Source organism: Phoenix dactylifera, chromosome 5 (genome assembly GCF_051530095.1).
Source record: "Phoenix dactylifera cultivar Ajwa chromosome 5, Ajwa_hap1_PhDact_Kaust_v1.1, whole genome shotgun sequence".
In the NCBI taxonomy this organism is placed as follows: domain Eukaryota; kingdom Viridiplantae; phylum Streptophyta; class Magnoliopsida; order Arecales; family Arecaceae; genus Phoenix; species Phoenix dactylifera.
In genome coordinates this window covers 37324556-37343154 of record NC_143194.1, presented here as the reverse complement: position 1 = coordinate 37343154, position 18599 = coordinate 37324556, and the positions used below count along the sequence as shown (strand labels likewise).

General features: G+C 37.4%; 2 protein-coding genes across 4 annotated transcripts; one reads left to right on the top strand and one right to left on the bottom strand.

The window, feature by feature from the left end:
• The first annotated feature begins 8237 nt into the window (after positions 1-8237).
• LOC149753569 (putative WRKY transcription factor 75) lies at positions 8238-9599 on the top strand. The gene is made up of 3 exons (XM_089930995.1): positions 8238-8593; positions 8703-8849; positions 9287-9599. Exons 1-3 carry the CDS (start codon positions 8409-8411, stop codon positions 9471-9473), a joined length of 519 nt encoding a protein of 172 aa, XP_089787121.1. The 5' UTR covers positions 8238-8408; the 3' UTR covers positions 9474-9599.
• Positions 9600-10943: 1344 nt separating this feature from the next.
• Positions 10944-18364, bottom strand: LOC103720802 (protein TWIN LOV 1-like). Of its 3 annotated transcripts, none has more exons than XM_008810693.6 (7): positions 17234-18364; positions 16572-16779; positions 16400-16464; positions 13088-13167; positions 11926-11981; positions 11751-11814; positions 10944-11348 (listed from the first exon to the last, which is right to left on the bottom strand). In XM_008810693.6, exons 1-7 carry the CDS (start codon positions 17856-17858, stop codon positions 11193-11195), a joined length of 1254 nt encoding a protein of 417 aa, XP_008808915.4. In that variant the 5' UTR covers positions 17859-18364; the 3' UTR covers positions 10944-11192. The 3 variants fall into 3 exon arrangements, 2 of the variants coding, with proteins under 2 accessions (XP_008808915.4, XP_038985182.3); XR_005513030.3 differs by having other exon boundaries at positions 11280-11348; positions 11901-11981; positions 17234-18363; XM_039129254.3 differs by having other exon boundaries at positions 11206-11814; positions 11901-11981; positions 17234-18363.
• Positions 18365-18599: the final 235 nt, after the last annotated feature.

The window sequence follows — 18599 nt, the reverse complement described above, 5'->3', positions numbered from 1 at the left end:
TAAAAGATCACGCATGTTTATGAGTTTTGCCGCAATATATGTGAAGAAGAAAGGTAAACATTGCATTTGAAAGATTTGGACACTATTGTTGGTGATATTATATGTTGACATAGCCACCATGATACTAGCAATAATATAGTAGTGAAAGCGTGCAAATGCCCAAACTTTCTAGCTCCAATTCAACAGGGATGCCTCAAGTCCTCGTCAAATGGATTAGGCGGTCATTGTTGGGTTCACTAATTTAGCGTGGTGTGCTTATGTGATATCGGACCAAAGGCCACTGCCTAGAAATTAGATCTTTTTTTGATAATAAAGGGAGGCTAAAGGGAGCCACCGAGCTTTTATTAATAAAAATTAAAAAATTATATTTTGAAAGGGAGAACAAATTAATTTGAGAGATAAAAGGATGAATTATAAGAGGCCCAATGAAAATCAAACAATAGAAAGAGAGTAAAGAATATTCTTAATTTTGTTCCAAATTTTTCTAAAAGCTGCAGGTAGCTTTGTTTGATTGCATAGAATAGACTACCGCTCATTAAAATTTTGAAGACCAGCATAAGTAATAGAAGTCATGGAGGATTGTTTGTTAAAAAAAATCCAAGCATTTGTCTCCTTCCAAACTGTCCAGATCATCACCACGAATAACATGAGAATAATAGGCTGAGAAATTTCTGTATCTTCATTCTATACAAGATTCTGAAAGGACAGTATACATCCACATGGAATTATATCAAACATCATATACCAATACTTGTTACTCATGCTTTTGAGGAATTTTTGAGTAAAATTACTCTATAGTGCTTCCTGTAGGAAAATCTTACAACTGAAAAACATGAATTTTATTTATTTATATTTAAGGTAGTCCAGCTCCGAGTCTCATGCAGTTCTATGCAGTATTTGCTCCTTTTTTTTTTCACTTTTGCCTATCAAAATCTTCTTCCACATACTCGGATTATACAAAATTGATACAGCTAGTGTTGTAAATATTTAATCGATCAGACTACTAATTACTAATTACTGAGTAATTCTGATTACTAATTAGTAATATATAGAAAATCTATATCAGATATTATAGATTAGTAATCGATCATGTTACTAAATACTGTTGAACGCTATAAAGTTTTTCACGTGGTCGTCGCATGTAATTCAAAAACATATATAGGACTTCACATAGGCATGCTACGCTCCAAATCTTTCTAATGGTCGACCAAATGTTTGCTGTGGTGTTATTGAGTTAAATATCCGCACTCATCCCACTGCATTCTCCTTGCACGACTTGATGCAATGAATGATGCATTCTCACTTGATGCAATGTGTCTCCTACTTATTTACTCCATTTCCATAATGGTATATCCATAAAATAGCTGTAGGGAGTTGCTTTGCCTGCAGAGCTACAGTTTGTGTTTCAAGTCCATTTTCTGGCTCAAACTGAGCGCCCTAATGATTCACGCACACACTCTTCCTTCATCTAGGCTCTTGACAAGTCTTGTCTTAGCAAAGCTAGGAGATAAACGTGCAAACACAACAGAAATGGAGAAAAAAATGGGCACAGAATTGGCTTCGCATGCAGGCATTGATCCCTTTTAATGATAAGACAGGAGTGGTGGGTGTATCAGCACATGAACATAAACAAATCCATTTTGTCACAAGTGAATCGAAGAGACTGGTTGTCATCTACTGCAACTATCCAATTACGCTTGTTGTACGCTCCTACTAATATTGACCCAAAGCGAGAATTGGCGCACGGAAGCCTTTTTGACCGCTAGGTTTTTCCGGTAGTTGGCTGCTCCAAACTTCAAAGGCATAGACTCGGCCTTGGCCTCGGTAAATTTCAGCGCTGCCCGATGAATGGCCGGCCGACCGGAGTTCCACTGACAAGGCTGAAGACAATGAAACAAGGCTCAACCTTTTTTAAACTCTTCTAAATACGATCCCCACCATCTTTGTCTTTCTTATGCTCATATTTTTCAAAGCAACCGTTGAAAATATTTGGAATTTTGATGGAAATCTTTAGCAGATTAGAGTTGGTTGCCATTCTTTGACGAATTTAACTTAAAAATTTGCTCTATCAGCTTTCCTCCCTATGGAGAAGATTTGCTTTGCTTGCCTTCCTCCCATAGAGAAATGCCGATCGATTTGCTTCATCAATTTACTTTACGTGTATTTCTATTTTTTTTAATGAGAATAGTGTTCCTTTCTTGATCAAGTGCACTATGAGGTCTCTAAATACTCATGGATGTAACTATTGTAAAGTGCGACAAAAAGAAAATTTCTCCTGCCAAGCTATGAGCCGAACCATGTGATTCTTATATCTTATTCTTGGTCCATTATTATTTTCTAGTTTTAATTTTTTTATAATAGTGATTTCTTTCTCACACCCTTTCACCAAGTTAATAGAAGTCTAAGATGGTTAATTCTACAAATGTAATGATCTTTTTTTTTTTTATCCTTCCCAATAACCTGCCTTCTATACAACTTTCATGGGAGCACAAAAGAAGGATTCACCATTCTTCGCATGAATGCACCACTGGATCATCAACTGCTCGCTATGAGATCCATGACCCATTGGCTTTTGGGATGTTTTGCGGTGCTCTCTACTATTCATGCTTGCTTTTACTTCAGTCTCCCATTGTTGATGCAGAATAAACAAATTGGAATATTCTGAAATTAGTCATTATAAGATCTAATTAGATCTACGTTAGCTTACTTGGCACCTCTCTTCAACCAACCTAGATCAATAAAATTAATTTTTTTTTTTTTTGAAAAAGGAAGGTACCATCTCCAGCCAACACTTCATGGGGAAATAAAAGCAGGCAATATAAATCAAGAAAATAAAGACTGAATTTTGTTGTAATATGAATACTAACTAAAATCTCAGCCAACACTTTAAGTTGAAAAACTAAAACTCAATTGCCCTACTTGCTAATAGTATGGACATGCAGAGCAAAGAAGAATGCGTCCAATACTTTGTTTTGGACTACTTAATAATTTTAAAACAGTGCATGTCGACCAAATATTCCACCTTCGAGCTGATTTGTATAGCAGATGCATCCATCATACGTGCACTCACGGCTTTTCATCTACCCTCCCTCTCATGCATCAATTTACAAGAAAAAGACATGACATATAATATGGACATGCATGAGGCCGACCGTCACACAGTTTTCTTGCTGTGATCTGCAACTTAAATCGTCGAATTATTGCTTGCACCTCGACTTCAATTCCGTTGAAAACTCTATCAACAATGGGTGCTTATCATCAACGCCGTGTCCAATTAAGTATGCAATATTTGCTGCAAATCAAGATATGTGATCCTAGTCGCTCGCCATGTCTCTTTCTGGACTTCAGAAAACACATGCAGACATAACGATTTCAAACTCTTCTATTGTCCCATTTTGGATTCACATCATGCAGCTTGCTAGAATAGGAAACGGGAATTTGGCCAGGGACCATACTCTCATTCTTCATTCCAGTGATTAATTTTAAGCTGCTTTGCTGCTGTATCCAGGTAGTTAGATTATATTCTCGTCCTTCACTCTAGTGATTTTAAGCTGTTGCATAGGTTTTATTGTTGAAATTTATTGTCAAATTCTAATTTTATTAGAATTTCTATTTAATTGATCGCTCATTTTAAAAACTTTAGAATTCAGATTTATGTGAAGTTAGGTTGAGTGTTAGACTCAATATATTTTAATTTATTTTTAGTTAAAGTAATAGGGATGTTTTATAAAGAAAGAGAGAGAATGATGTGAAAAGTTGTAGAGAATTTTTTTTGAAGCTGCTGAGCTAATTATTTTGGTATTGTTTTTGAAATAAATTTATATTTTTTTCTCTCCTACATTTTTTCTTTGGTTACTGTTAGTTTGATGTAACTGATGCTTATTTTGAATGATCAAGCTGTTCTACGGTATACATCCTTGGATCATTTTTGGGCTACATTCAATGCGTTCGTCCTCTTATCTCGCATGTGTTTCTATCACGACAGTCAAAGCTTTGGATGGTGGCACTGACACGTCAAATTAGACGATTGGCTGAACCAAGATACATAAACGTCGCCTGAAATGTCTCCATATTCTCTATCCATCTATCAAGCATGAAGCAGTAGAGTGTGGACTTGATGACAAATAATTGTTTTTTCTTTTTTTTTTTTTTGAAAGAGAGATGGTAAATTAAATGTTTGAAGGAGTAAAAGTGGTCGTAGCAATCCCTGCTTTTTATCGAGACAAATAGTTATATATTTCATATCATGTCAATTAAGATGAGATCATATGACATGTTGTCCATGTCTGAAGGCATTTAGCCATCTGTATTCTGGACCCGAGCCTGAGAACGACGGAATCCATTTCAATCATTCATCATTCTGCCGTATAACAGAGGAATGCCACGGCAAGGTAACTAAAGTTGCATCCAGTTCCTCTTCCCAAGAGTATGATTTGGTTTCAAACATTATCAAAGCATCCAACGTTTTTCCTACTCAGCAAAAAGTAGAAAAAGAAGAGTAGTTTCTCGCTCTTTTCCTCTATGATGTGACACCGACTACTTAATTAAATTTGAAAAACTAATTATATTCTAAGTACTCTTTTGCTACGCTACCATTTCCATAAAATTCAAAAAAATATAGATGAGATTTATTTATTTTTTTTTGGTAAAAAACAGCATTCATATAACTCTTACATGAGTACAGCGTACCAAGTCAGAAAGCACAAAATGAAACAATAAAAATATAATCTCAGTGGCAGCAGTCCAAAAAAATTCTTTGGAGTGCCGCACAACAAAGGAGGCAATCCAGTCAGTGACTCTATTCGCCTTTCGATACACGTGTGCTGCCTGAAAAGAAGTCAACCTCCTGGCCAGCCTATGTACGGGTCTTCCGAATCAGTGGATGATCATCTCAATATTGGTCACCTTTTCATATCCAATCGATCACGAGATCTAATTCAAAAACCACAATTCAAACACATAAGTACGCATATAGATCTATAAATGAATTAAATACATGGTTGCATTCCAAAAACAAGGCTATCCACATAATATTTTTTATGAAGGAAAAATGGAGTGAGTGAGGCACCTCCCTCATGGACAATTTATTATTAACTTTTAATGTAGTAGCATAAGGAGACAAAAAAGATGGTTGCCGGATGGGTGCTGCGAGCGGCCTGAAGCCATAAAGGGTTTCATCGTGAATGTACGATTCACACGTTGCATGGACTCAACCCGCTCGGCCACAGCTTCCGTCACCTTCCTGCCCCTGCGCCCGCGCCAACGAGCCGCATGAAGGGCGAAAACTAAAAATCCCAAGGATATCCGAAATAGGTGATCGGTCATCCATTCCAGCACTATTCTCATCCAAATATTCTGAACTTCAAAATTTTGATCGTTTTCCGATATGTTAGTGCTGATATGATCATGCCCTATTCACATATCATAGATTATCCTATTCATTACAGGTGCATTAGTGCTGATATGATAGTACCTATTCATGCATATATATATATATATATATATATATATATATATATATATATATATATATATATATATATATATATATATATATATATATATATATCATAGATTAGCCTGTTCATCATACTTTTTTGATGATTATTATATCCTGGGTCAATGCTGCAATTGTCCACTAATGATAATGGCAGAATAAGTACTTATATTCAGACAGTTTGTGAAAAGTTTTAATAATTATAGTATTAGAAGATTTCTTATGAGGTTATTCTTTCAAGAGGAGCACTTGTTGCATATAATAAATATTTCTAGGATGCATTTGGTTCACAATCGAAATTGGAATTGAAATTAGAATGAAAATCTAAATAGATTAGCATTGGATTGAAATGGCTATATCCCTCAATATGTTTGGTTCGGGACCAGAAGCGGAATCGGAACCGAAATCAAAATATAATTTGAATATTAGAAAAAAGTAGAAATTGGATTTTGGAGGATTGGAATATTCCATTGCTCCTCGAATTGTATTGGAAATGGAGCTCCCAAATTTCCATTTCCATTCTAAAGTCCAACTCTCTCCAACAAAATTGCTGGAATGAAAGTCCCTTATTCACATTCTAAAGTCCAACTCTCTCCAACAAAATTGCTGGAATGAAATTTCCTTATTCACATTCTAAAGTCCAACTTCTCCTAACCAAATATGATATCTACTTGCCGACACCCAACTTTTAGCGAATGGTTATTGATAGTGAGGGTCTATTATTTCCACAAACATCAATTTCATAGTTCATTTTCTACAGCTTTGAGGATGTTGAATTAAAAGTGTTGCTTTTCTCATTTGCAATATTAGCATGCTTTAGAGAACATTTACAAGCTAGATTTGCAGACTGAGCTCATGCAGGCCGAGCTCACGCAGGCCGAGCTCAGAAGACCGAGCTCACGCAGGCCGAGCTTCGAAGACCGAGCTCACGCAGGCCGAGCCCAGAATGCCGGGCTCAGAAGACCGAGCTCGTCGTCCACATGCTGCGGCCACGCCCTGCAGTAGTCTCACCGTACCATGCTTTGCTTGCCGGCCACACCATGACACATCAACCAAGAACCATATCCTGCTACAACTGTCAACAATTAATGCGCATGGTCTTCATGGATCTCCGGCTTACTCAAAATTTCAGGCCATCCACGGCAACTCATCGACTCACTCAACTACGTCCGGTCATCCACAACAACTCATTGGCTCCAGTTCCGTCCTCCACGGCAACGCATTAATTCAGATGACCACACCCAATCATGACGGTAACTTATTTAATTCGTCCGGTCACATCACAGGTAACCCTGTATCCCTCCTATAAAAGGGAAACTTCTTCCTCTTTAAAGGGGGATTTTTCGAGAGGATTCTGACTCGGAGACCCCCGCATGCAATATCTCTCTTTCTCCACTAAAGCCTCCCTCTGACTTAAGCATCGGAGGGCCGGCACTGGAAACTCCGGCCACCGGCTTTTTGCAGGTCCCCCGAAGGACGCAGCCCGCTAACGTACCGCTCACCCTGGAGCTCCTCCTTCTCAGCCAAGTGGTCACCCCCGGGTCCAATTTCCAGCAACACTATCCATACACATATCATAGATTAGCCTGCTCATCATACTTTTTTGATGATTATTATATCCTGGGTCAATGCTGCAATTGTCCACTAATGATAATGGCAGAATAAGTACTTATATTCAGACAGTTTGTGAAAAGTTTTAATAATTATAGTATTAGAAGATTTCTTATGAGGTTATTCTTTCAAAAGGAGCACTTGTTGAATATAATAAACGATATACGTATATTTTTAGGGTGCATTTGGTTCACAACCAAAATTGGAATCGGAATTGGAATGAAAATCTAAATAAATTAGAATTGAATCGAAATGGCTATATCCCTCAATATGTTTGGTTCGGGACCAGAAGCGGAATTGGAACCGAAATCAAAATATAATTTGAATATTAAAAAAAAAATAGAAATTGGATTTTGGAGGATTGGAATATTCCATTGCTCCTCGAATTGTATTGGAAATGGAGCTCCCACATTTCCATTCCCATTCTAAAGTCCAACTCTCTCCAACAAAATTGCTGGAATGAAAGTTCCTTATTCTCATTCTAAAGTCCAACTCCTCCTAACCAAATATGATATCTACTTGCCGACACGCAACTTTTAGCGAATGGTTATTGATAGTGAGGGTCTATTATTTCCACAAACATCAATTTCATAGTTCATTTTCTACAGCTTTGAAGATGTTGAATTGGAAGTGCTGCTTTTCTCATTTACAATATTAGCATGTTTTAGAGCACATTTCCTAGCTAGATTTGCTCTTAATCAAAATTGTCAATCATCATTAGATTACTTCCTGAATTTCTTTCATCATCCTATAATAATATTGTATGATTATCTTTTATCAGCAGTTAATTTGTCTACATATAGTTTTAAGAAAAGGAAACGCTGTATCGTTGCGAATTTTATATGAAATGAAGCCAATTGCGGTCTTGCTAGCTATATGCCTAACGTGTTTAGTGCAAGATGGCCGTTTGTCTCTTTATCATTCTCCTTTGAATCATACCAACCTCGTGTCATGCATCACCAGGATGCCAATGTATCTGGTGCAAGATCCGAAGATAGCAGCCCTATTCATAGATGACAAATCATCGAATGGATGCAAAAAGCCTCTCCGCATGGCTGCTAACTCGGCCATCAAATCAAATCAGATATCTTGCGATGCTGAAAGGTTTTGGCGGCTGCAGCAACCTCGAAGCTTCCACAGTGACAAGGGAAGCTCGGTAGAAGCCATTGGAAGAACCCCAAGTATATCCACAACGATGAGAAGAGAGAATATTGTGTTATTCTGATGTCAATAGTTCTATTACGGCTACGTTTAAATACAGAGTTGCATGCCTTAAAGTGATCATCACGGCAAGGGTGACATGGCCTACTTCCCCTCCGAGAGGAGTGATTGGAGGGCCATAGCCATGAGCATGGCTTTTGGTCATCACTCCGGCTGGCCCAGGGTAATGAATGCCTCTGACTACATGCTCTACGACGAGGCCTCCGTAGCCTGCCAACTAGAAAGACCGGTTCCTCTGATGGCGAGTGGCAGTAGTAGCAGCAGGCAAGTGCTCTGAGTTTGCTTTAATTCTTGTTCCGCTGTTTATATTGTATATATTGCGACTAGTTTTGTTGTGATGCTGAATTTGATTCTGGTTTTATTTGATGATCAGAGTGTATGGGAGTGGGATGCAGACTCCGAAGGAGCAGGGAGTTTCCAGGGTTGCATTCAGAACAAAGTCTGAAATTGACATCCTGGATGATGGTTTCAAGTGGAGAAAGTACGGGAAGAAATCAGTGAAGAGCAGCCCAAACCCAAGGTATATATATATGTTTTCTCTAAAAACAAATACAAGTTATGTCGAGTGACTGCTCGTGCAATTGTATACGAGGGATCTGTAACTCCTTTAAGGGATTGTAATCCTCGCTTGATTCATGTAATTATCTGAAAGTCCAGCAATCATCTTGCTGAAAGAAAAGTTCTTAGGGGTTTACTTTAGAAAAGTTACAATTTCATAGACTAGCTAGCTAGTACGCCTACGTGATGATCCGTATGGGCATGTATTTAGTCCTACACCAATTATTTGCTGGATAGATCTTGAGTACTTATATAGAATCAAGATTTCGACTAGCTATTTTAGATGAAATCCTAAGTTGTTATAATCTATGAGCCGATTAATTCCATCCATGATAGTTATACTGGCTAACTTCTATAATTCCTCCTGCATGCATGTGTGAATGGATGACGGGAAAGCAGGAACTACTACCGTTGCTTAACGGAAGGATGCGCGGTGAAGAAGAGAGTGGAAAGAGACGGAGAAGACCCTAGCTATGTGATAACCACGTATGAGGGGGTGCACAACCACCACACCAGCCCGGCCGCCCTTTATCTCACGCCTATCGAGAATGCCTTCGGTGCATCTCTGGTTGCCGGAGACGTCTGATGCTGCCCGCTGGCTCTCTCTCTCTCTCTCTCTCTCTGGGGTGGGCATTTCGTGAGGTGAGTGGTGGGTGTAATACATTAATATATTGGATATTTGGCGAAGTTCTTCATTCTAATATTTTCATTACGAAGAAGATACAAAATGTCCCACTCCATGGCATTGTGGCATGAATTAATCCGTTTCTACCACCTAGTTCGAATGCCTAATTACCACGTCCCGTCTGCATGCTAATACCCTAGAGAAAAGAGGCTTGTACCCCCTCAAAAAAACAAAGGCTGGATAGAGACCACGCGCGTCTAGGATACCGGAAGGCTGACATCTGCCATCCCAGGAGATTTTTGGAATTGTAGGATCCATGCCGCCCTTCGTCCCTCATCAAACCTTCCCACCTGTGTGCAGAAATACCACAGGTATACGAATGCGGGATCCAGGTGTTCTTAAGACCTTCGGAGCGAGATAAGTTGCTGGAAACCTGGTTCGACTCCTGTTGAAATATTTATAAAAAAATAATAATTTTATTCCTATATTCTACCATATACGGTATACTTTTGAAGTTATATATATTTGTGTACAGTTTTAATATAAAAAAAATTATATAGACTGATGTAAGATCATGATAATAAGAAAACTAATACTCAGTGATACAAGTTATTATGTGATTTCTAAAATTTTAATGGGATCATGCAAATAAAGAAAAATAATACCGACCAATATAGAGTCATGCTAATAAAAAAAGATAATACTGTCTGATAAAAAATAATACAAACTAATGGTAACTTCTAAAGTTATGCTAACAACTCTAATCATTACAGATTTTTTTTTATTGACTGCAAAGTGCAAACTCGCACTCAGTGGAGCGGGGTCGTTACCTCTGGACGAGGGCAACAATGATCAGGACTATTTTGTCAGCCTTCGACTACAAGCAGATCTCACCCAACTACCTTTTAACAGTGATGACGCACGGTCGACTCAGAGCAGTATTGGATTAATTATTTGGACAGCAGTTACTCTCCGCGTATATCTCTATTTAGATTGCTGCACATGTTAATGACTAACTAGTCTTTCTCTCGATAAGATGGTCAATGGCCTCTCTATTTATCCTCCTTCGGAAAAAAAAAAGGTACGCTGGAGCTTGGTTAATTGCCGTCTTGACCAATGGGCCTAGTCACTAATTCTAAGCAACGAAACTAGAACCTAATCGGCCGAGCAGCTAGTTCCTTCGAACCGTCGGCGACGTCAAAAGGAAACAGAAATTAAGCAAGATTTATAACAAAATCCAATTCAGTGGTGCAGACCAGTAAAAACAGAAACCATTTGCATAAGACCCAAAGCGCATCAAAAACAACATAATGCCATGCCCTGGACTTTAAGCGACCACAGATTTTATGAAGCAACTCCCATCAAGATCATACTCATGGTCGGTCGTATCTGTGGCATCAACCTGTAGAACATTTTGTGCCTTATTACGAATTTTCAGCTCTAATTCTTGTATCTTTATTTCTTGTTTTGCATCAGCCGAGTATACTGAGAATGGGCGGCCTTCAGCTTCCCATTGATACACACAAAAACAAGAAAAGAAGGACATAAAGAAAGAGATACATAAAACAAAACTAATTACACAGGTAATAAAAATGGACTGCATGGTATTGTGAAAACTAAAAGTACTAAATACACAGCCAATAAACATATCCTGTATGGTATTGTGTAAACTAAAGCACCCTATGATGATGTCCTCGAAGGGCCGGCGCGTGAGGATAAGCTCCTCACTGCAACCTTCACTTGTCCCACCACACCAAGTTGCCTCATCCCTGGGCTCAGTCCATGTTCATCATTCTTTGAATTCTCATCTTTCTGAACCTCAACATAGAATGCAATCTGCAAAGACGTTATACAGCATTAGAGAGGCAGTTCTTTCTTTTTCTTATACCCTAATGGTTCATTGTTTAACCAAGTTAATCACATTAAAGAATTTCTCCAGTAAGGTAGTTATTCATATCATGTATGACCAACCAAGAGTGGTCAATTCATGGAAAACTCAGCACAGAATTGGGGCTCGATGGAACTCTGATGGCAAAGCATCAAGACAGCAGACTTGATCCAAGAATACGATTAAGGGCCAACAAAAATATGATACGTATCATGACGTTTCTTTGTTGAGCCCCCAGTATTGAAATGCATAGCATATGGACTAATGGAGTTCTCTGGTTTCCCTTTCAATTAGAGTGTGCAAGAAACGGTGAACTTCTTTATCAACTTGCATGAGGTTTATAACCAAACCTTGCCAGATGCATCCCGTACAGGAGATATGTGAAGAAGATTCCAGAATGAGCTTCCATCTTTCCTGAAATTTTAGATTAATTAGAAGTAGCACGAACAACAGTTCTCTTAAACGCATGATCAGAAATTCAGTAACTTTTGGAGAGAGACCATATTTTGGGAGAAAAATATTCACCTATAGTTCAAAAGACGCACTGAACAAGCTTGCTCTGCACGAATGCAGTCCTTTATCTATAAAACCAAACGACGGGCATCAGAAATTCTGCTACAGTAATCATAAAAAAAAAAGAAAAGAAAGAAAGAGTGTCATCTTAGAGTTGAATACATATTGAAGTTCTTTTAAGGCAGGTCAAATATAGGCTTGATGATTATTAGGCCCCATTTGGCAAAACTTTTAAGAAAAGTGCTTTCTAGCCCTCCAAAAGCATTTTTGGATGATATAGTGGTGTTTGGTAAAAAATCGAAAAACTACTTAGAAAAAACTCTATTTTGGAGCTTCTTTCCAAAAGTGCTTTCTGACCAATATTGGAAAGTTGTTTTGGTTTTAATAATTTTTTTCTCATGACTAAAATGCCCGCCAACAAATCTCATGATTACATCTTATACTATATCATATCATATCATAATATATTATTATACTATAAATATAATATAATAAAATAATAATATATTATGATGTATTATATTATATTATTACATTATAATAGCATAATATATTATATTATTGTAGTAATACATAATTATAATATAGCATATTCTTATATTTTATTATAACCATAATATAACATATTAATACAATCATAATTTTATATTATTATTATAATAATAGTTATATTATGATAATATATGATATTATTATTATTATAATATTATAATGTATGATTAAGAACATAAAGATAATATATTAGATTATATATATTTCATAATAATATAATCTAATATATTCTTAGATTAGATTCTAATCCATTATATTATATTATATTATATATTATGTTATAAATATAATAATATAATATTATATTATGGTAATATTGTACTACTAATAATACATTACTATATCCTATCATTTCATATTATATTACATTATTATACTATAGTATTCAATATTATATTACATTATATTATAATAATATTATACAAAATAATAATATTTTAATATATTATACAATATTATATTGTATTATACTCTACTAATGCAATATTCTTTATTGTCATTTTATTATACCAAAAGTATTTTTTCATTTTGGTTACCAAACATATGCGAAAGCAAATAGCTTTTAATAAAAACTCTACTTCTAAAAGTCCACAACAATCTCAAACAAGGCCTTAGCATCCACCTGTTGTAGAACTTCAGCATCTGTACCAGGCCCATTTAGGAATCTACAGTTACATCCCAAGACTTCATGTCTAGAGTAACCTGGAACAGGAAAACTAACAACTTGGTTAGAGCACGTCATTGCAACTCAGCAATCAGGTGCTGCATCACATTCATTTTATGGTAACATTCACAATATATGAATAAAATGTTTGATTACAAAAATTGATAATTGCATGCCGATGACATTCCTTAGGTAAAAATAATATAATAAAATTGAAAAGAAATGCACTTAAGTTCTAATGGATATAGGTAAAGCTCAAGAGAGCTTCCCCATTTAAATCCACCACCTTTTGATTTCATGGATGGGGTCCTACCCACCCTTAGAGTGTGCATTCCAATTCTACAGTTAACCGATTTGAATCATTGATCATCCAATCTCCCAACAGGTTATTATCAACCAATTGACAAAATTTACATGGCGCAGAACAATATTCTGTCGGTTTTGTTCTCCTGCTTTGACAGAATCTAAGGTCCTGTTTGGACAGCAGAAGAACTTATCAGCAGATAAGATCTTCCCTTGCCAAGTCTCTTGGTTCCTTGTTCCAGTACCATATATAGAGAGCCAAGAAACTCAAATATATTGGACCCATAACATAGCCCAAGGTTCACCTCTCAGCATCCAATAGGCCAAACAAACTCCTTCGGAAGCCCTCTACAATCTCTTGTAAACAATGCCAATCAGTCCAGACCTATGTACATGCTCCACCACCATCCCATCCGGGTGCATGCACTGAATCAAGAATAGACCGAGGCAGAAGTAGAGTATATGGGTAAAGGCAAAAGGTGTATGATTGATCAACATTAGACCTTATCGGTTTCATCGCATCCTATGCAACCCTTACACTAATGACTGCAAGTGATGTGAGAAAATGGCATGACAGCATAACCCTTAAAATTGGAACATTGTGAGATATATCCCTCTATGCGGCAGCATAGCTGTCTGCAACCATGTCACTCCACTACAATCAATAATCCAGTCGGTTCCCTTGAAATAATATAACACTGTCAACCCATAACAAGAGATGCATTCATCAGGGCTAGGGATCGATCAGACACGGAGAAACTATTTCTCCAAAACATTTTGCAAAATTGTAAATAATTATACAATAATTTATTTAATTATGCAAAATCATTTATCAAAACAATTGTAATAATACCGTCGCTGAATTTTATTTTGTTCCGATCAACCCAATTTCCCTAAGCTTGTTATTCTCCCTTTCACGTAGGAGGGCTAGGGTACAATCAGACATGGAGAAACTATTTCTCTTAAACATTTTGCAAAATCGTAAATAATTATACATTAATTTATTTAATTATGCAAAATTATTTATTAAAACAATTCTAATAATACCATCTCTGGATTTTATTTTGTCTGATCAACCCAGTTACCCTAAGCTTGTTATTCTCCCTTTCAGGTAGTGGATTCCTTGTGGGCCATCTCATACATTCTCCACGCAAGTCTTATACATCTAATAAGCCACCGTAAAAAGACTCCTATCTTGGTCTATATAGTCTGGCAATCAAAGTGACTAGTCCTACACGTTCACATAAACCTCTCGGGTCAAGAGAAATGCAAATGCTATCACATTATTTATGAGAAAATAGTGTGATTTTTCCCTAGATGTGTTCTCATGCTAGCCAGTCAGTGTGATGTAACACACCCATGTGTTGACATGCACTCTCTACTCTAGCAACTAAGAAAGGGTTACCACCATCTTGTGGTCATGATCTACCATCAGCAGCCATATAAATGAAATCTCCCAACCTCATCCTTCGCAGTGGCAATTTAAGGAATAAGGAACTGGAGTCTTAGCTCTTCAATCGACAAATCAATCAAGTCTCCTGCATTGTTCCTATGGAGCATAGGTATATGCTACCAAATAAATATCACATGCTATTCGTTGCACCCAAAAGTATACATGAATAAAAATAAATTACTTAATTAACACCTCAAAAAATGTATCTCATACAAAATCAAGGCTTTCTTAGGTCACCATTTCCAACAGGATATACACCTTACGCTTGCAATATAACAGTGCCTTATGTCCTTCAGTCTTATTTTTTTTAGTAATATATTGCATTATCATTCTATATGACATCAAGAAAAAAATGTTGCACATAACATAACATTCTTATCATATTATGAAGAAGCAAGTTAGCAAAAAATTTTAAACAGCATAAATTAGAATCATGAAAGAACCATTTTCATATTTAATACAATGAAAGAGTAGTGAAGTACCATACCAATTAACTACTAAGATTGTAAAGCTGTTATATTTTATCATAACAGAAGTGAACTGTTAATTTTTGTAGACTCCAGATGACCTTGATTGCGCCAAGAAGAAGACAAGCCAAACTCATCACAATCATTCAAAATGACCATGCCTATGACACTAGTAAGATTGTTCACCAAAGTTGGAACTAGAACCAGAAACATCAAGCCTACCAAATATGTGACGTCAGCTTTACAAATATAACTTTACCAACAACCGCTAATAAGGAGATATGTCCTAAGGACAACATTTGCTCCATCAATTCCTTCTGCCAACTAACTGAGGCTGGCTTTACCATTATAACTTTACCAATTATTACTAATAAGGGCAACATTTGCTATCACTGCAAGCTTTATTAAATCCTTTCGCTTATCTTCTGTTCAGACTATCATATATCTTTCCTTCCTCTCTCCCAATCCTTTTGTAGGCAACCAAGCTCTTCAGTACACATGCTGCAATAGTTCAGTCTACAATCTTATTTGGCATTCAGTCTTCACCCTAGTCATAATAGTTCTACCACCATCTAATCATCACTTCATCATCCAGCATTCTAAAGCATGGAACATTGCTAGCACCATTTTCATGTTCTATGGGTACTCCAATAATCCTCAAAGACATTAAGACTCAAAAGCACTGGTCCCCTTCATCCATTTGGTTCTAATTCAAATACGCATGTTTCTTCATCTCTCTCTTCAACTAACGAAACAACCATCGTTGAGACTAATGGATCCAATATTAGCATAAAGATGAAATCAGCAATCGGAGATAATGCAGAAATTATTGAATTGAACCTAATTAATTTACATAAAAATGATGTAGTATGTATCTGAATGACCTGTGGTGGAATCAGTTACATAAGCAATAAATGAAACTACCTGAGCATTTTAGAATCAGCAGCGAATTATCTAATAGAAGATATGCTTGGATTTTATGATTATCTTTTAAAAGTGCTCAAATTAATGGAAGGAAAAGGATATAGAACTGAAGCACTGAAGCACCTGTCAAAAATAGGAATTCATCACTGGCGTAAACAATGGGCATGTCAGGTAAATGTGGATCAGTCCTGCAAGAATCAAAACAGTCTGTATCAATGCAGCAAGCAATGCATCTTGAGGAAAAAATTCTTTTAATATGGTAAACCAACAGAAACAGGAATCTGTAAAAACTCACAATACAAAGCTCTGTTTGATTCTACCAAGAGATATATTTAGGGATGAACTGAGAGGCACAATGCCAGCTGAAATGCATCCCTTTGCGCAGACCACTCTGCCTGTAAGCTTGCTATAGTGAGTCAGTGTTGATAAGATGCTGTTAGCAGCATTCAATGCTTTCTCCTTCTCTCGATCACTGGCTTTGCAAGACTCTTCAACATCCAACCCTGTAAGAATCAACAAGTAAAAATGCATTTGAGCTTTTTCTTTTTCTATTATTGTGGGTGTGTGTGCAGGGGGAGGGAGGTAAAGAAAATTCTTTGTACAATGAATCAGTTAGAACAATGCATGAATAAACCCATGCAAAACTGACATGAAGCCCCACAGGAATACCTAGAAAGTCATGAAGCGATGAGATCTGAGAACTAAACTGCAGGTTGAAAATCCAGTTTAATCAAGAACAAGAACTCGTATCCAACCCACTAGAATCAACTGGGAAACAAATCTGGTGTCAAGATGACTCTTTTCAGAAAAAGAAAAAAGAATATTTTTGCAATGAAATTTAATTAGAGATCTTGAACTGAATACCACTGAACAATTAAAGATCCAATCAGCATCTATATGAATCAATAAGAACCAAAACAAGACCAAACACGATTCAGCCAGGCCAAGGAACGGAACCTCTGTTATCCATATCAAGAAACGAATCCACCGCAAGATTACACCCATAATCTTCATCCAAACGCACCTCGTTCCGGCACGCCCCGAACACCATTTCCCTCGCTCCCGACCTCGAACACCTCGAGCGCCTCGGAATCGGCACCTGAACCGCGACGAAGTGAATCACCCGCCCATCCTCCATCGCGAACACAGGGCACAGGTGGAACAAGATCCAATGCGGCGTCCCATCTTTCCGATAGTTGAGCAAGCTGATCTGGAGTGTCCGCTCCTCCCATATCGCCTCCCGGATCTCCATCACCGACCGCCGGTCGGTAGCGGGGCCCTGGAAGATCCTCCCGTTCCGCCCCACCACCTCCTCCCAGGCGTATCCCGACATGGCGAGGAACCCGCGGCTGGCGAAGACAATCGGGTGGCCGGAGATGACCGGATCGGTGATCAAAAAGTTGTCCGGGAGCTCGTCGAGCGCCTCCAAGATCCACTCCGAGTAGCGGGGGGTGAGGAACCAGTCAATCAGCCGGTCGCGGCATCTCCCCATCCCTTCCGCCATGGCGGCCGCCGCCGGTGGTGGCGATATCCCTGTATGGTCGAGGATGGTGGCGATCGGACGGAGCCTCAGCGCCACCATGTGCGCCGCCCTTCTACCTCATATCAAGGAACGGGAAGAAACCGGTGGCGGGGTGGAGAATAGTTTTTATTATGGTTGTCGGAAAGAAGGGGCTTGCGATCATTACTTGGAGACGAGAGAAGAAAGGAGGAAGAAGGAAAAGATAAAAATAAAATCTTTGGGAACGAGGATGGCTATCGGCCGTTTCTTGTGCCGATTTTTCTCTCCCTCTTACCTCATTTGGGTGGAGCGGATGAAGGGCAAAACCGGCAATGATGTATCCGGAGAAAAACAAATGGGATTAAGGTCATGTTTGGAGGGAGCCGTTGGAAGTAGGACGTCTATAAAAACATGTTTGTTGTTTGGTAACTAAGATCCGGTTTGGAGGGAGCTGTTGGAAGTAGAGCGTTTATAAAAACATATTTGCTATTTGGTAACTACATTTCTAAAGTGTTGTGGCACTTTAACATGTGTTTGGTAAAACAAACTGAGAAAATATTTTTGTGAGACAAAATGATCATAAAGGACATTACCAGTATAGCATAATAAAATATAATATGTATCAATGCATATATATATATATATAGTATAATATTAATGTAATGTAATATGATATTATTATAATATAGTACTATAACATTATGTATTATAGAATAATAATTTAATATAATATTAAATTATTTAACATAACATATCAATGTATTATGATATAATATAATATTATATATATTTATAGTATAATACAATAATAAATATATAAAA

Coding starts and splice junctions, on each gene's coding strand:
- LOC149753569 (XM_089930995.1), top strand. CDS start 8,409: ATGGCCTACTTCCCCTCCGAGAGGAGTGATTGGAGGGCCATAGCCATG. Junction 8,594..8,702: donor AGTGGCAGTAGTAGCAGCAG/GCAAGTGCTCTG, acceptor TTTGATGATCAG/AGTGTATGGGAGTGGGATGC. Junction 8,850..9,286: donor AAGAGCAGCCCAAACCCAAG/GTATATATATAT, acceptor ACGGGAAAGCAG/GAACTACTACCGTTGCTTAA.
- LOC103720802 (XM_008810693.6), bottom strand. CDS start 17,858: ATGGTGGCGCTGAGGCTCCGTCCGATCGCCACCATCCTCGACCATACA. Junction 16,780..17,233: donor TCTTGATATGGATAACAGAG/GTTCCGTTCCTT, acceptor TGATTCTTACAG/GGTTGGATGTTGAAGAGTCT. Junction 16,465..16,571: donor ATCAAACAGAGCTTTGTATT/GTGAGTTTTTAC, acceptor TGATTCTTGCAG/GACTGATCCACATTTACCTG.